The sequence below is a fragment of the Planococcus citri genome, chromosome 1 (genome assembly GCF_950023065.1).
Source record: "Planococcus citri chromosome 1, ihPlaCitr1.1, whole genome shotgun sequence".
Classification (NCBI taxonomy): domain Eukaryota; kingdom Metazoa; phylum Arthropoda; class Insecta; order Hemiptera; family Pseudococcidae; genus Planococcus; species Planococcus citri.
Window position 1 is genome coordinate 64,449,234 of NC_088677.1, and position 18,048 is coordinate 64,467,281.

The window sequence follows — 18,048 nt, forward strand, 5'->3', positions numbered from 1 at the left end:
AAGTTTAAATGATGATTCAACACCCCAATTCAAAAAAAAGAAAAGAAAAAATTCAAACTTGAAAAAGAAAATCAAACAAACCCGAGTGAAGCAAGGATAAAAGTTTTCAAAATTTCATGTTTTGCTGAGAAGTAAAAAAAAATCTGTAAGGAAGGAGGAGTTTATTTTTCTGATTCAAACCTTGAACATTTCTTGAATTAAAACAATAAGTCACTGATGAGGAAAAAGAAGAGCGAATAGCCCGAGCAAAGCGAGGGCAGAAGCTCACAAAAATGTGTGATTCGAGTTATAAAAAAGTCGACAAATTAGCCCTTTTCTACAAGTTCAAAATTCCGAAAAAAAGGGGAATAATTGAAAATTTGAAAAAGTTATTTTGAAAAAAAAGGACTTTTGGATAAAATTGTTGAAAAAAAGGACGCTAAAAGGACAAAAAGATGTCATGAGCAAAAAAAGGACTCTTGTAGGATACGAGTAAATAAGATAAATAGGAGTGTTAGACACCCTGATTAATAACCTCAAAACGTTCGTTTTACTGAAGCATTCAATTCTGCGAGTCAATTTTGAGGCACACCCTTAACGTCCCCAAAAATTTGAATCGATGCTCGGTTTGTCTAGGGACTAATTACGTGGGTAGTTCTTTCCTGTTTCTGATTGAAATTATATGTACACTCTACACTCACAAAACGTCGATGCTTGATTGCTCAACTAAACTGAAAAAATTATTTCACGTGAAACGAGATTACAAAGAAACATTCAATATCATTTAAACGATGTCAACGTTTTGATAAATTTTTTATCAAAAATTTAGTTCGATTAAAGCGATGACACTGAAAAAAAAAATCAAAAATGCTCACGACATTCACAGTGGTTCCCATTTTTAATGCTATTTTTCACGTTGTTAATCCCCTTCACCTCATCAATTATCCTTATATTTCATCATCCCATTAAAAATTAAAATATTAGGAGAAAACAATCGTAGGTATCCACCATAAAGATGCATTTTTCAACTTGACGCCAAAATGAATAGTTTTTGTAATGCGAATAGTTTCATTAAAATGTTTGAAAAGTCCAGAAAATTATTATCGCAAGCGATTCGTTTCAGATAGCAATTTATACGTAGAATACTATGTAATCTCGATCAATTCCAACCGATATTGCACATATATAACGCGCAATGAATCATTTCCATTCCGTAACGTACATTTCCGAACTGATAGGTTTTATCCCGGGGAATATTACAGCATTTACATAAAATCATAAATAGAATTTAATTACTTGTAAATTAACGCGAGAACTGCGAAAATTAACTATTCAAAATGTTCCCACAGATTTACGTTATTTTTGTTATTTCAACGTTCGTCCAAGTCTTGAGTGGAGTCAGCTGCATAGGTGAAATTGGTAAGTTCAACATTTTTGAATACCTAATCAGTAATTATACCTACAGCTGGTAATATTTTTACCACTCCGCAACATGGCCAACTTGGCACAAAACTTGACGGAGTGGTTTCCGAATTCGTGCACCTTTTCCATTAGGTTAAACACATTTAGACTATATTCTAACCATCAAAAGAGCGATTCTGTAAATCAAATAGGGGAAGTGAAATGTTTTGCGCAGAAAATAGGCTTACGGACGAGCTCTTGCTAAAAAAGCAATGTCCCCAGCGCTGGACCCGCTTATTTTCGAAACTGGGGCCCAAATGGGGCCGATTTTGGGTCCGTAAATCATTCGAGGGAAGTGTGGGGACATTACATTTTTGGATAGTGTTGGTATCGTAGATGAAAAATATGCAATGTCCCCAGCCTCCCCCCAAGCGCTTAATTTAGGCTCACCCTCCTTTCAAAATTTCGACTTTCCAATAAAAATTCATTAAAATGCGAGTAATGAACATTTTTGGATGACATTTTGCATACTAACTAATGAAGGCATGAAGAAATCATATCCGGCGAGTTTTGGTTTTTGCAAGCCCCAGTTTAAGTTGGGGTAAATCGTCGATATTGGTGTCGTTTTCATATGAAACGACCATGCTGATGACGAATATGAAGTCAGATTTGAGACAACACCACTCAGTGCTTAGGAATGAGGAGATAATGCATGTGAAATTGAGTAATGAAAAACTCAAAAACTGAAGAAATAGTTATTAGGGTCTCAATAGTATATTCCGCTCGATCATGCTGTTAAAAGCGATTTTATGATTGATTCTCATTCTAGACACTATTACAAAGAAATTCAGCCTTTTTGTGGCCATTCATACTATCTCCCCCTTTTCCGAGCCCCCCCCCCCCATATTACAAACTGGGATGACGTATTGCCTTCCCTATAGCTGGCTCCCACAAAAAAATCCAATCATATCGTTAGAGTGCTACCAAAATGTTAATTTTTTTATTATGACATAGGCCAAGTCTGAAATGGAATTACCCAATGGATTCACGTTCATTTTCTCGAATCCGAGCTCCCAAATGCACATTTCCTGAAATGGGATGTTTCCCAAATCCTTTGTTTCTCAAAATCCAGAAAAATCTCTCTTTCAACGAATGAGTTTCGACACTTTCTTTTCTTCTGTTAAAAAAACTAGTTAATTTTCAAAATGGGATCTTTACACCCTTTGAAGGAACAAGAATTCGCAATTTTGATAAAAATACAAAAAAACTTTGAAAATGAAGTGACATACATATCGATTTGTTACCAATTTAAAGGTACATACTATACGAGTAAGTTCAAAAATTTACTCAATTTTCCGATCCGGTCTCTCTGACCTCCCCCTCCTCTTCCACTAGTACGTATGTTTCTCAAATATCTTCAATATATTCTCAGAAAAATTGAAAAAATGACTTGTGGCATGTCATTTGTTTGGTTTCCGAAGTACATATGATTGGATTTTTTTGTGGGAGCCAGCCATAGGGAAGGCAATACGTCATCCCAGTATGTAATTGGGGGGGGCGGAAAAGGGGGAGAGAGTATGAAAGGCCACAAAGGCTGAATTTCTTTGTAATAGTGTCTAGAATGAGAATCAATCATAAAATCGCTTTTAACAGCATGATCGAGCGGAATATACTATTGAGACCCTAATAACTATTTCTTCAGTTTTTCATTACTCAATTTCACATGCATTATCTCCTCATTCCTAAGCACTGAGTGGTGTTGTCGCAAATCTGACTTCATATTCGTCATCAGCATGGTCGTTTCATATGAAAATGACATCGACACCAATATCGATGATTTACCCCAACTTAAAAATTGGGAGTGGGGGTGCTCCTGCAGCCCCAACTGGGGCTTGCAAAAACCAAAACTCGCCGGATATGATTTCTTCATGCCTTCATTAGTTAGTATGCAAAATTTCATCCAAAAATGTTCATTACTCGCATTTTAATGAATTTTTATTGGAAAGTCGAAATTTGGAAAGGGGGGTGAGCGTAAATTAAGCGCTTGGGGGGCTGGAACATTGCATATTTTTCATCTACGATACCAACACTATCTAAAAATGCAATGTCCCCACACTTCCCTCGAATGATTTACAGACCCAAAATCGGCCCCATTTGGCCCCCAATTTCGAAAATAAGCGGGTCCAGCGCTGGGGACATTGCTTTTTTAGCAAGAGCTCGTCCGTAAGCCTATTTTCTGCGCAAAACATTTCACTTCCCCGATTTGATTTACAGAATCGCTTTTTTGAGTGTTAGAATGTAGTCTAATTGTTCATTTTTATAAGCCTGGTGAGAGAAGGATTTTAAATGTACCTAGATAAAAGTGTTGGGTAGTAGGTCTAGGTACCTTCAAGTTGAGCGAAAAGGCGGCTTTCTCACGCAGTGTATTGTTTGAGTTTTTTTTAAAAAGTGACCATAATAACAACCATCGTCACCATTGCGGACCAAAGTATTTGCCCAATTTCAGAAATGATATTTTCCCATTTGGTGATTTAAAAGTTTCTAATCAGTCAGCAGAACCCTAACAGGGACGTAGCGAAGTGGTTTTGCTGGGGGGGGCAAAGATCCTAAGATTCCCAACTAATTTGACTGAAAATTCCCAAGTTGAATGAAAAAAGAGGTATTTAAGTTACAAGTAGTGAGGGGATTGTATCACGACATTTTGTAGCCAAAAAATTGTAACTTTGCCGACTATAATCAAAATTTTAACGTGCTGAACACTCTGGTATTAAAAAATTTTGAAAAGCTAGTGGTTCTGTTCTGAAAGAAATGAAAAATTTGAATTTTTTATAAGCTTCGAATATTTTGAGTACTTCTGTAATTTTTCTGTTTAATTTTCATATTCTTAAAATTTTCCAGCGAGGGCAAAAGTTTTGGAAAATCTATGATTTGATAAGTAGAATAACATCAATTTTAATGAAAGAATTCGGTTTTTCTAATCTCAACATTTTTCAAATTCAATCATAGATTTTTAAAAATATTGTAACTTTGTAGATGAGAATCAATTTGGACCGAGCGAAGCGAGGCTGAAAGCTTTAAAAAGTTTGAAGTTCGCAAAGCAGAACAACATAAATTTTAGAGTAAGAATTCGGTTTTTCTGATCTCAACTTTCTTTTAATTTTATCAATGGTTTTGTGAAATTCTTAGTGTGAAAAAAGAACTAAATTGGCCTGAGTGAAGCATTGGCAAAAGTTTTGGAAAATATGTGACTTGAAACGGAAAAGTAGAACATCAATTTTAATAAAAGAATCCAGTTTTTCTGGTCTCAATATTTTTCAAATTCAATCATACGTTTCTTGAAATTGTAACTTAGTAGAAAAGAATAAAATTGGCTCGAGCGAATCGAGGCTAAAAGCTTTGGAAAAATTGTAATTCAAAAAGTAGAACAATAATATCTATCAAATTTAATGAAAAAATTCAGTTTTTCTGATCTCAAATTTTAAGGAAATTTATCAATAGTTTCTTGAAATTTTCAAGCGTGAAAAAAAAACAAATTGGCCCGAGCGAAGCGAGGGTAAAAGATTTTCAAAATTTGTAATTTCAAGAAGCAAAACAGTTGTGATGTTGATGTGAAAAGGTACAACAGTTTTGCCCGAGCAAAAAATGTGAATTTTAGTTGGGAAAATCATAGATTTAGAAGCTGGTTTGGCTTCAAAAGTTGGGAAAGTTTTCAACTTTGATGATTGTAAAAAATTTTAATATTTGAAAACTCCAAAACTGAAATACTTACTGCCGCAATTTTTGTATTTTCCCAACTTTCTTGTATTTCTCACAATTTCCCAACTTTTCCCAACTTTCGCGGAACACTGGGGGGCAGCTAGCCCCCTTCGCTTCGCCCCTGAACCCTAAAGGTTTTCATGGATTTTGATGTGCAATCACGCATATCTACGCAGAATCTCAAATACATACGACCTAGAAAAACCACCGAGAACCTAGCTACATACATGGCCCTTTTTTCATTTCTTAGGAAATACCCTATCCAAATAAAATATGAATTAAAATGACAATTGCTCAGCATTCATTCATCACAATTGAGCAAAAACTAATCTATTCCCTGCAATCCAATGATTCTCATATTCTGTACAATTTTCTTAACAAATGGTTATGATAGCTTAAAAGAACACTTACACAGGTACAATTGAATTACTTCTTTCAGACTGAGACGTATACCTATGTAATGTGCCGTGCACACTAAAAATAGTTGTGTATCCGAGTATTCTATACCTAAGCACCGCCTCAATGCTTTTGAAACTCAAGTTTTGTTTTTTTTTTCAGATTTGAAGAGTGATTGCAAAGCATTGCATACGAAATCATACGGTTACAATGATTTTTTCCCAATTTCTAAAAATAACGGAGGAAAAATAACGTTGGTATTTTACGTGAAAGGCATACGAGATGCTCACATATTACTTTCACCAACGTCATACTTGCCACCATCAAAGGAACAAGAAAAAGTATACGAGATAGTTTTGGGTGGTGCCCAAAATACGTATTCAACAATCCGAAAGAGTCGAGAACGTGGAAACCTGATTTCTTATTATGAGGCGAATATCTTTTCACCGAATGAGTGGCGTGAATTTTGGATCAGTGTATCTTCGGATGGAATCATTCAAGTAGGAAAGGGTAGAGAAAATTATGGTTTCTTGTATTGGAGAGATCCGGATCCGTACCCAATCAACTATTACAGCTTTTCCAGTTATTCTGATGTAAACGTATATTGGTTTCATCAATGCAACATTCAAATTGGTATGGAAATGATTGAATACACCTTAGCCTATTTTTACATTTTTCTCATTTCCTAGGTACATGTCATCATTTTCCAACATTTCTTGGAATTTACAAATTGGTTGCAAATTCACATTTGAACTGGCACTCTTAGTCCAGGAGAATTCGCATTCCATAGGGAAAAGTTTGATAACAAGCTAAATTATGGTATACGGGGGTTTTCTGATAGGCTGAACACGAATTTTGGGTGTCCGGGTGAATCCGGTGAAATTTCCAGTCGAATGAGGGGTCAGCGAAGTTTCCGACCCCAAGAGGGCTGGACCTATAGTCACTCAAAGAAGGCGTGTTTTTAGTTTTTACCTATTCTGCAATATGTATTTTTATGTAAAAAGTATCAAAAAAATTCACATAGAGTACAATGATGAGATACAACTGTTTTGTAAAGTGGTGTTGGGATAGGACTGAGGGTATAGCAGAGTGCTGTTATCTAATCTTGATACAAGTCCCCTTTCGTCTTTTTTAGGAATTTATGCATTAAAATAATGAACTAAAATTGCAATTACTCAGCAATTACCCATTTAAATTCAATGAAAAACAATCTATTCCCTCCGCCTTAATGATTCTCATATTCTGTCCAATACGCACAAAAAAACGGTGGGTAGTTTAAGAGAACAATCAAGGTAATGCAATTGAATTTCTCAGACCTAGACCAATAGAGTGCTACACACACTAAAAAGGGTGGGATTTATCGGCATGACAGTTTAGGGTGTTTCAACGACGAAAATATATAATAATGTAGTTTTCATGACAAAAGAAATGTACTTAATGCCCCGCCATATAAAAATTGAACGACAAACAAAAATTGAACAACGAAACCATTTTACTTCAGCGACCATATAAAAATTCAACGACAATATAAAAAATTCGGCGAAGGAAAACGAAAAGTAGCCCAACTGCAGTCAATGACAGATTTTAAAAAATACACAACATTTTTGTATCTGAAGAGTGATATTCCAAAACTCGCTTTGTCCATTTTTATCAAAGTTGGGTTTTCAGTGGTACCTGGTAGATGAAGTATTAACTCACATTCCTACATCATCAACCTACCAAAATGAGGTGTTAAACTCACCTAAATAGCCAATTCAATAAGAATTTTAAAAAAAATAATGTTCCAAAACGCGCTTTGTTCATTTTTATTGAAATTTTTTTCAGCAGTATTTAGTGGATGAAATGTATACCTACACTCCTACATCATAAATCCACCCAAATAAAGTGCTAAACTCGTCTAAAAAGCCAATTTACCCGTTTAAAGGGAAACTGTTTTTCCTCTCTCCTGAAAAGTTGTGAAAATGGACAAAGCGAGTTTTGGAATATCACTCTTCATCTATATATAAAATAACGACGAAATAAGTATGTGGATGGTTCTATTGTTTTAGCAACACTCAGACTGAGACCATTACTGTGCCATACACACAATGAAAATGGTTACCTATGTATCCCTGTATTCTATAAGCACCGCCTCAATAATATGCTTTCAAACGAGTTTTTTTTTCAGCTCTGAAAAGTAACTGCAAAGCATTTCATACTTCTTCATACCAATACAGCAATTTTTTTCCAATCTCTAAAAATAACGGAGGAGAAATAAAGTTGGTATTTTACGTAAAATGCGTTCAAAACGCCCTCATATTGCTTTCGCCAATGCCAATCTTGCCAACATCAAAGGAACAAGAAAAGGTGTACGAGATAGTTTTGGGTGGTGCCGATAATACATATTCAACAATCCGAAAGAGTCGAGAACGTGGAAACCTCCAGGAAAATTATGAGAATAATATTGTCTCACCGGATGAATGGCGTGAATTTTGGATCAGTGTATCTTCGGACGGAATCATTCAAGTAGGAAAGGGTAGAGAAAATTATGGTTTCTTGTATTGGAGAGATCCGGATCCGTATCCAATCAACTATTACAGCTTTTCCAGTTGGTATGGTAACGACGTACATTGGTTCCATCAATGCACCAATCAAACTGGTATGGAAATGATTGAATATACTTTATTTTCACATTTATCTCATTTCGTAGACACAAATCATTATTTCAGGTCGTAGGGAATAGAGACGACGAGAATCTGATTTTCCAACATTTTCAGAGATTTACAAATTAGTTGAAAATTCACATTCAAACTGGCACTCTTGAAATTTCGCGATAACCACCCAAAACGGATATAAAAAATTGTATCTTTCAGACCGACACCAAAAGATTTTTTTTTAAATACTCCACCCCCATGAAGACCCTTGTCATTCCTTCAAGGTCACCTCCAGAACTAAATTTTTCTGAATGATTTTCAACTCAAAATGGAGGTTCCCACTAATGTTGGTATTTAGACGCACGTGAATATGTACCTCTACCTAGTAAGGGTGAATCGAAGAAAAAATACCCTGAATTTTGACGAAAATTGGCAAAGGAGTTTACTCTGAGTCGAAGACCACCCAGAAAAATCTTCATCACCCTAACTGTTTGTAGAACTATAAGCCGAGGAACCCAAAAGGATGGTAATTTTTGAGAAATTCAAATTTAATGACTCAGCCTAGGTTTTTTTGTGAAAGGAATTCTTAATATTGGAGAAGTGCTATGAGGTTGATGAGAAACTGTAATTTTCGCGATTTTCTCATCTTCGAGTGCTTGAGGCAGAGGACCAAAAAAAAAATAGTCGTGAATTTTGAATTCAATGGATCAGGGAGGTTCAAAAACTTGAACTAGGGAGGAAGGGAGCCGAGGTACAGCATTGGAAATTTCATCTTAAAAGGGCAAAAAACGTGTGAGCGACTAGGCGACTCAAAATTTTACTAGGTAGTCTCCCACTCTTAAATCAAAGTTCCTCGCAAATATAATTTTTTTTCCATGCACAACCAACAGAAAAGTGTATTGATAGAGCATAGGCTATCCACAATTAAAATTTTCAAACGACGACGCAATTTTGTCAAAATTCAAGTGCTCATACCTTCTGGCAAAAAAAAAATCGCAGAGATATCCAGTTTGTGTCATTCCTGATTGAGTGATAACTACTATACACATATGTACAAGCAAAATATTAAATAATGAATCTATTAGCCAATGTTCAATGATTATTTGATTCAACATAGAATAGTGTCCGTATAATTTTCTATACATATTTCAGAAAAAAATCCATGTATTCCTTCACCATGCGGACCAAACAGCGAATGTCGAGTAGAAAATCATCTCACAGTATGTTCTTGCCAGAAGAACTACCTTGGTTCGCCTCCGACGACGATGTGCAAGCCCGAATGCAATTCAGACTCTGATTGCCCGCAGAACAAAGCCTGCCAAGAGCTAAAATGTCAGGATGTATGTGTTGGAAAGTGTGGTTTTAAAGCGCAGTGTAAAATGATTAATCACGAGCCTATATGCAGTTGTTCGCCCGGATTTACAGGAAATCCATTCGAATACTGCACAAAAGAAGGTAAGTGCACATAAGTGCACATCGTTTTGTAGGAATGCCTATCCTGATTTTCAACTCAAATACTATACTTTGATCCTATCTTTTTGATGTTCAAAATTAACTCCTTGGTTTTGAAAACATTTTTTGATTGACTCGAATGTTTTCAAGGGTTGTATTAAAACCAGCTCATTTTATCAATTTTTTGACATGCTACACATGAACTTCAAAGTCCAATTTCAGAAAGATGAACTTTTGAGATATTTTTCCACTTTATTCAATATGAAACTTAACATTGCGGAAAACTAAGCATTATAAAAGAAATTTCATAGTAGAAAAAAGAAAGTGTGAATCTTAAAATTTCTCATGCATTGTAAGAGGATGATAAATTTGCAATCAAAAATCTGACGTCATATTCGGTTTCAGCGTCGCCAAAAACATACTATTTCATGTGTCGCACGAACAAACCTTTTTTTTTGGAATTTTCATCTCATTTGGGGAGGTGTTGGGGGCCGTGGGTGGGGTCCAATCAGAAATCTGACGTCATATTCGTGTTCAGCGTTATCAAAAACATATAATTCGATATGTCACATGCCCCAGGTTTCTTTCTGAAAGTTTCGCCCAAATTTGGGGGAGGGGGTGCTTCGCTGCCCCTAAATGGGAATTTGTGAATAACGACTCTCAAAAACATCATTCTCATTTAAAAATTACAACATTATAAACAATACTCCAGAAATTACTTCAATAGCAGTGGCGTAGGTACCACATTAACCTTATGTATTACTGGTGAGGGGGTGTTGGTTTTGGTCGAATTTGACTATGGCGCACCCGAGGTACAATTTTGGGTAAGTTATATGTTGTTCTAGGATCAATACTGCATCTAAAAAATATTTTTCGAAAAGTGTGCCAAAAGGCCTTGGGGGGTAAGGGGGACCTCAAACAATTGAATCTAAATTTTGAAGGGGGAAAAGTGGGGGGAGGGGGCTGTTGATTTTTTTGGGGAAAGCCCTTATGTATACGTACACTTTGGTTCAAGTTTGAAAAAAATCGGCCGAGTCAATCCTGAGAAAAAAATTAAAAACGACTTTTGATTTTTGAGGAATTACTCAAGAACCACTCGGAGTTGAGGTCCAAAACTTGGGGAAAATACTTATCTTGGGCCCTTGGGGGTACCTATACACCACATGAGTTTCATCTCTGAAGGTCCCGGGGGCCGCTCGACCATACTTATCTGCCTAGGGCCTTTCTCATAAATGTTAAGAGGCTGATAAATTTCTGTTATATTCTAAAAAAAGAATTCATCATTCATCCTGCAATGATTACTTGATTTGACGAGAAATAGCCCTTTCAATTTTCTGTTACAATTAAATTTTTAGAAAAAAATCCATGTATTCCTTTGCCATGCCGGCCCAACAGCGAATGTCAAAAAAATGTATCATCTATCCTCCTGCAATGATTGTTTGATTTGACGAGTAATGGCGCTTATCATTTTCATTTTCTATGCTTATTTTTAGAAAAAGATCCATGTATTCCTTCACCATGCGGACCAAACAGCGAATGTCGAGTAGAAAATCATCTCACAGTATGTTCTTGCCAGAAGAACTACCTTGGTTCGCCTCCGACGACGATGTGCAAGCCCGAATGCAATTCAGACTCTGATTGCCCGCAGAACAAAGCCTGCCGAGAGTTAAAATGTCAGGATGTATGTGTAGGAAAGTGCGGTTATAATGCGAAGTGTCAAATGATTAATCACGAACCTATATGTAGTTGCTCACCCGGATTTACTGGAAATCCATTCGTATACTGCATAAAAGAAGGTGAGCAGTGCCCATCGTTTTCAACTTTTTAGTAAATGCTTATCTTGATTTTCAACTCAAATATTTGATCCTATCTTCTGATGTTCAAAATTAACTCCTTGGTTTTGAAAACATTTTAAAATTTACTTGACTGTTTTCAAGGGTCGGTTGCATCAAAACTAGCTCATTTTATTAATTTTTTGACATGTTACATGAACTTCAAAGTTCAATTTCAGAAAGATGAACTTTTGAGGAGATTGGGTTCAAAGACATTTTTCAGATTTTTTCAACATAAAACTCAACATCGCAGAAAAACCAAGAAATCTAAAAGAAATTCATAGAAGAAAAGTGATATTGTCAATCTTGAAATTTCTCATTTGTTGAGAGATTGATGAATTTTTGTTGGATTCTTGAACAAAAATTAATCATCCATCAGGCAATGATTGTCTGATTAGACGAGGAATAGCCCTTATCATTTTCTATTGCCATTTTTAGAAAAAAATCCATGTATTCCTTCGCCATGCGGGCCATACAGCGAATGTCGAGTAGAACATGATCGCTCAGTATGTTCTTGCCAGAACAACTACTTTGGTTCGCCTCCGACGACGATGTGCAAGCCCGAATGCAATTCAGACTCTGAATGCCCGCAGAACAAATCCTGCCGAGAGTTAAAATGTCAGAATGTATGTGTAGGAAAATGTATTTATAATGCACAGTGTCAAATGATTAATCACGAGCCGATATGCAGTTGTTTACCTGGATTTACAGGAAATCCAATCGCATACTGCACAAAAGAAGAAGGTCAGCAGTGCACATCTTTTTTAGTAATGCTTATCTTAATTTTCAACCCAATTTCTGGCTCCATCTTTTCAATGCCGAAAATTAATTCTTTGATTTTGCAAACATACTAGTATATTTTGTGGTTGACTCAAACGTTTCAAGACTTTGATCAAAACGAGTTCATTTTATTAATCTTTTGGCGCGCTATACGTACATGTAGGAACATACTTCGAAGTTCAATTTCAAAAAGATGCAATTTCGAAGGGAATGAATTTCAAGTTCTGCATATTTTTCCATTTTTCCCAACACGAAACTCAAAACTATGGAAAAACGAAGCATTCTGAAAAAAATGGTTTAGAAGAAAACTGAAAATTGTGTAAAATTTTCTTGGATTCGTAGTTTGAGAATATGTAATTTCATAAAAATTATTTTAATTTATGGTATTCTCATATTTTTGTGCACGTAACGTCAACATTTATGACTTTATGAGAAAACCATGCAACCCGAGTAAAAAATATTCAGAACAAAAATTGTACCTAGAGCATAAATTTAATTCTTTCTAGAATAAGCTAAGTATGTATTACTTACTTTTTTTTTATAAGATACTTTTTTCGAAAGATATTTGTAAGAAACGTAAAGCTTTTTGGATATTTGCGTAAACCCCAACATTACTCAAAATCGCATTTCATACACGTCTGCGCGCTTCTGCGGCATTTTTTGATCTTACCATAAAAAATAGGACATTCTACCTTAGAATTTAACAAATTTCCAATCGCTTTTTTTTATGGGAGGAAGAGTGGATTCTTCTACAAGAAAAAAATATTCATGAAAGTTGGCAAACTATTTTAATGCTTTTCAATTCTAAGTAGGCATGTCTATTCACGCATTTAACAAAAAAGTCTTATCTTAGTATTTTGTTTTTTCTTTTAAAATGATTTCATCATCTCAAAAATCACATTTCGGTATCTTTGGAAAAGATGGTTCTATCAAGATGTTACTGATTCCCGTGTTCATAATAATATTATTATTCTCAATAATAATAATTGGTACTGTTTTTTACTGCAAATACAAGAGGTAAGTAATCTCGTTGAAATGTTCCTTTTCATTAGGCATTACCACTACTTTGAAACACTAATACGTGAAATTTGCAGGGAAATGGAAAAAAGAAAAGGAGAAATTGCGAACATGACACGAATGGTGAAAAAGATCGTTGTTCAAAAACAAATTGACACCAATGGAGATTTTAAGGATATCATGGTATACTAGATTTATAATATGTAAATGTATATTTGACCTACACAATACACATTAAAATGTACCTAATGTAGGTAGATAAGTAAGTAAGTACTTACATAAAATCACATGATTTAAAAGGATTTATATTTGCTTAATAGAGCATGCCTGTTGTTTCGATTCAACATTTAATAAGTGGAAAAGGTAGAAGTGGAATGGTATCGGACGGAGAATATGAAATGTCATTAGACGAACGTTGGGAATATCCTCGAAAGAACTTGCGCATAATAAAACCTTTGGGGGAAGGCGAATTTGGACAGGTTATTCAAGCAGAAGCGAGCAATATTTTAGGACAGGAAAACGGAACTACAATTGTAGCAGTGAAAATGCTCAAAGGTTAGTTTAATCGCCCTTCAAATAGAAATCAACAACTCACGAGTATATAATTACACTGGACAAATGGTAAACTCAAATAGTAAAATAATGCGTTTACTCTAAAATGATATGTTTTCATTTTCAGACAATCATACTGACTCAGACATGATAGATTTGGTATCTGAAATGGAGGTACTAAAAGTTCTAGGAAACCACCCAAACATCCTACGGCTGCTTGGCTGCTGCAGCCAAGGGGGCCCCTTGCTTTTAATTACAGAGTATGCTGATTATGGAAACTTGAAACATTTTCTTGAAAGACACCGCCGTCAATCCACTGAACTGGCAGAAATTACCCTGTTGGCTTATGCTAGTCAAATTGCAAATGGGATGGCTTATCTAGCTTCGATAAAGGTAAGTTTCTAACTTTGAAATTTACAAGAAACACAATTTTTTTAAATTTTCAAAAGGGTGTAGGCTAATCTATTATTTTACACTTCACAGTGCATTCACCGAGACTTGGCTGCTCGAAACATTCTCGTAACAGCAGACTACACGATGAAAATAGCGGATTTTGGCCTGACTAGAAATGTAACAGATTCGGAGTACTACAGGAAAACAACAGAAGGTAGACTTCCTATAAAATGGATGGCGCCTGAAACTTTATTCGACAACAAATACTCGATAAAATCTGATGTGTAAGATTACTGATAAATTGATCTTATAAATAAGATGATTAGCTTTAATACTGGTATTTTACAGGTGGTCATATGGTGTACTATTATGGGAAATTATGACTCATGGTGAGAATCCATATCCTTCTGTTAAAACCCTTCCTGGAATGCTTCGCGTTTTGAATGAGAATCGTCGACTGGAAAAGCCCCCAAACGCGTCTACAGATGTGTAAGCGCCACGACAAAGATTCTTTCTAAAATTGTTACATTATGTGAAAATAAACTGCTAAAAGTTACCTATATGAAGCAAAAGTCGTTTCTCACAGGCACAATTTAATGTTGGATTGTTGGAAATATGAACCTGGCCAACGTCCAAATTTCTCAAATATTGTTGAACGCCTAACAGAATTATTAACAAATGCTGAGGTAGTTACTAGTAACACGCCAAGTATGATGAGACAATATTTGGTGAACTTATTATTTGTTAAAAATGTGTTGCTTTTTTTTTCTTTTTTATACCTAAAATTTCGATATTTTAGGTGGTCAACGAATCGTCGGATGAATCTGATTTAAAAAGCATAATCTCTACAACAACCCCCACTGAATCGGACAAATTGATTACAAAGTGTTCGCATGATGAGAAGGATTACTTACTTACAAGTTGAACAGTAAATACTTAAGACAATGTTGAAATAATTATTTAGATTAAATGTTAGGTTTTAAGATAGGTATTAAAATTAGACATTTGGGCGTTCTTTCATTATTTATTGTATCAATAATTGATGTTGCATCGGAAATAGAAGTATTTTAATGTTGTGAGAAGGAGGACTCTCCAAGAATGATAATGTACCTAGTAATAACCGAGACAGGAAATTTTATTTTAAAAAACTATTTGCATGAATCACATCTCCCACGTCTTTAAGAAATACTCCAAGAAATCCTAAGCATGGAAATTCAGCCTTCAACTGACTAATCCTGGAATTTAGAAGTAGGTAGATCTCAACATACATGTTACCTATATGAACTAGCGCACTAATTTCACAAAAGGTGTTTTTTAAGCGAAAGTTTTGTAAAAAATGATGGCTATTTCGGTACACCGGGAATCGTCTAGTTTGAGCTCAAAACATCGAGAACTATCAACATTTTTGACCCACGACCTTTTTATCCAAATTTGGGCCTACCGCAATAGCCATCATTTTGTACAAAAATTTGGCTAAAAAGGGGACTAAACCTAAATCATCAAGCAAATGATTCGCTAGAAAGCAATTTTCAATCAGTAAGTATATAAATAATAATTTACGAAAGAGCTCTTGAAAATACTGGGTATGCCACATGGCATCAAAATTCCACACGCCAAAATGATTTATAAAATTGAAAAAATAAAACAAAACCAGAAAACTGCACGTGTATCCGTCCTATTAAGACACGAGTATAATATAAAATAACATTGCTCATTTTTATGCATTAATAACCTCAAAACGTTCGTTTTGCTGTCGCATTCAATTCTGCGAGCCAGTCTTAAAGCACACCCTTGATGTTCCCAAAAATTTGAATCGTTGCTCGGTTTGTCTAGAGACTAATTATCAGTTCTTTCCTGTTTCTGCTTGAAATCATACGCTCATAAAACGTCAATGTTCGTCTGCTCAACTCAGCGGAAAAAATCAATTTTTTTCATATTAGATATGTATTTTAGTGATTGGATTCGTCATGTTATTATCAATCGTAGGAACATCCAGCTGTATCACTGCCTACTTCGTTCGATTAACCAGAAAATCACATTCATATAATCCATCGCTAAATGTGGTACGTGACAAATATCTATTTGTTTGAAACAGAATGCTTTGTTATAGCTAGGTACTCGTATTTATCTAAAATGTAGAGCAGACACCTGTAGGTACGTATTTTATATTCTGTTCATTTTCAAATTTAGAGATTTACAAGCACGGAAGAAAACGAAGGCGAAAATTACGCAATGAAAACAGCATTGATACAAGGTGTTCCATTAATCGATGACAAAACCACTGATGAGGCCTCCGCAGCGGAAAAATCTCAATATAACTGGTTAAAAGCAGCCATGGTTGTAGAATTATCATCATTTGCAATTTGCTCGATTGTCGTTGTATTTCTTATCATGAATTTGATGAATTAAAAATAACATATTTTGAATTCTCAATCGACTTCATCGTTATTTCCAAAGTAGGGTATTCAATAGGGTGGGTCGTTTTTCAACATTTTTATTATTTTGATGGACCCTAGCAAAAAATTATGGCCAAATAACCTCAGTAAGACGCAAGAAAAATTTAAAGGTTTTAGGTACACGTTTGACCACTCCCCTCCCCCCTTCGGGCTCAAGCTCGAAGTTTTCAAAATTTGAAAATTTTTCAATTGTTTCAAACTGTGGAACCCGTAATTTTGCGATTGGGTAGCTATAAATGTTGTGGCGGACTACTCCAAGGGTCCTCTTACTTTTGAAAAAAAATCGGGTCAAATTTGTGACTGCACACTTCTGAGGTTCCCTTATCGATGAGTTTTGCAAATGAATCAGCCATGTCACGCACTCTTACGTTTTTTAATCTTTAAAATTTTCATCTAGTAAAAAAGCTGCGGAAGTGTGTTGATAAAATTTCAAAAAATCACAGCATATTTTTTCTACGGGAGGTCAAAAATTTGTATGGAGAGTTTTGACATCAAAGGTAAACTTTTGGACCACGTACATTCCACATAATTTTGAACCAAAGGAATTCATTCAAAAAAAAGTAATGAATTTGTGAAAATTGGAGAATCTAGAAAATGGGGATTGTTCAACACTGATAAAATTTGCATAACGAATGGTAGTTAATCCATTATTAAGACCCGATGAGGGATTAAGATTTTAAAATTTGAGTGAGTACCTACTTGATTTTATTTTAGAATTGAATTTTTTTAACAGGAAACAACAAAGAAAACTTCAAATGTCACATATTTTCAAATTTCAACTCGAGTGAACTTCCAGATTTTGCGATTCTGGATCAGATTGATCCAATGGTTCTCAAAATGAAAGGTTAAAAATAATTGTAGAGACAGAATTTTCATCATTTTTTGCAATTTGTTTGATTGTTGTCATATTTCTTATCATAAGTTTCATGATGTGAAATATATTTGAATTTCGTGTTGATTCTGCCGTCAATCGTAATTTCAGAAGTAGGCAGATAATTATGATCTTCTGAAAATGATGACAGGCCACAAAATTCCAGAAACTAGTACCTAAATAGGTACGTAAAATTTGTTTCTTTTATACCTAACATGATGCATACAAAAAAAAGTGACTAAGTAAACCTAAATCATTAAGCAAATGATTTGCTATAGAAAAGTAATTTTCAATCAGTATATAACAATTTATGAATGAGCTCTTGAAAATATTGGATGTGGCATATATGTATGTAGCATCAAAATTTCACAGGGCAAAATAATTTTTAAAATTTAAAAATTAAAAAAAACTCTGCAAACTGCACGTGTTTGTTCCATTAGAAACACGAGTATAATATAAAATAACATTGTTCATTTTTATGCATTAATAACCTCAAAACGTTCGTTTTACTGAAGCATTCAATTCTGCGA

General features: G+C 34.9%; 2 protein-coding genes across 2 annotated transcripts in view; one reads left to right on the top strand and one right to left on the bottom strand.

The window, feature by feature from the left end:
• Window positions 1–18,048, bottom strand: part of disp (dispatched) — a 344,626-nt gene that overhangs the window by 176,826 nt on the left and 149,752 nt on the right. The window lies entirely within an intron of this gene.
• LOC135833324 (uncharacterized) lies at window positions 1,261–15,214 on the top strand. The gene is made up of 14 exons (XM_065347069.1): window positions 1,261–1,398; window positions 5,695–6,165; window positions 7,700–8,170; window positions 9,318–9,620; window positions 11,111–11,413; window positions 11,888–12,193; window positions 13,150–13,246; window positions 13,324–13,429; window positions 13,567–13,801; window positions 13,926–14,191; window positions 14,282–14,475; window positions 14,540–14,680; window positions 14,778–14,877; window positions 14,991–15,214. The coding sequence occupies exons 1-14, from the start codon at window positions 1,317–1,319 to the stop codon at window positions 15,114–15,116; spliced, it is 3,201 nt and encodes a 1,066-aa protein (XP_065203141.1). The 5' UTR covers window positions 1,261–1,316; the 3' UTR covers window positions 15,117–15,214.

Excerpts from the sequence above, each read along its gene's own strand:
- LOC135833324 (XM_065347069.1), top strand. The coding sequence starts at position 1,317 with ATGTTCCCACAGATTTACGTTATTTTTGTTATTTCAACGTTCGTCCAA. Across the intron at positions 6,166-7,699 it reads TCAATGCAACATTCAAATTG|CTCTGAAAAGTAACTGCAAA; the intron begins GTATGGAAATGA and ends TTTTTTTTTCAG. Across the intron at positions 13,430-13,566 it reads GAGATTTTAAGGATATCATG|AGCATGCCTGTTGTTTCGAT; the intron begins GTATACTAGATT and ends TTTGCTTAATAG.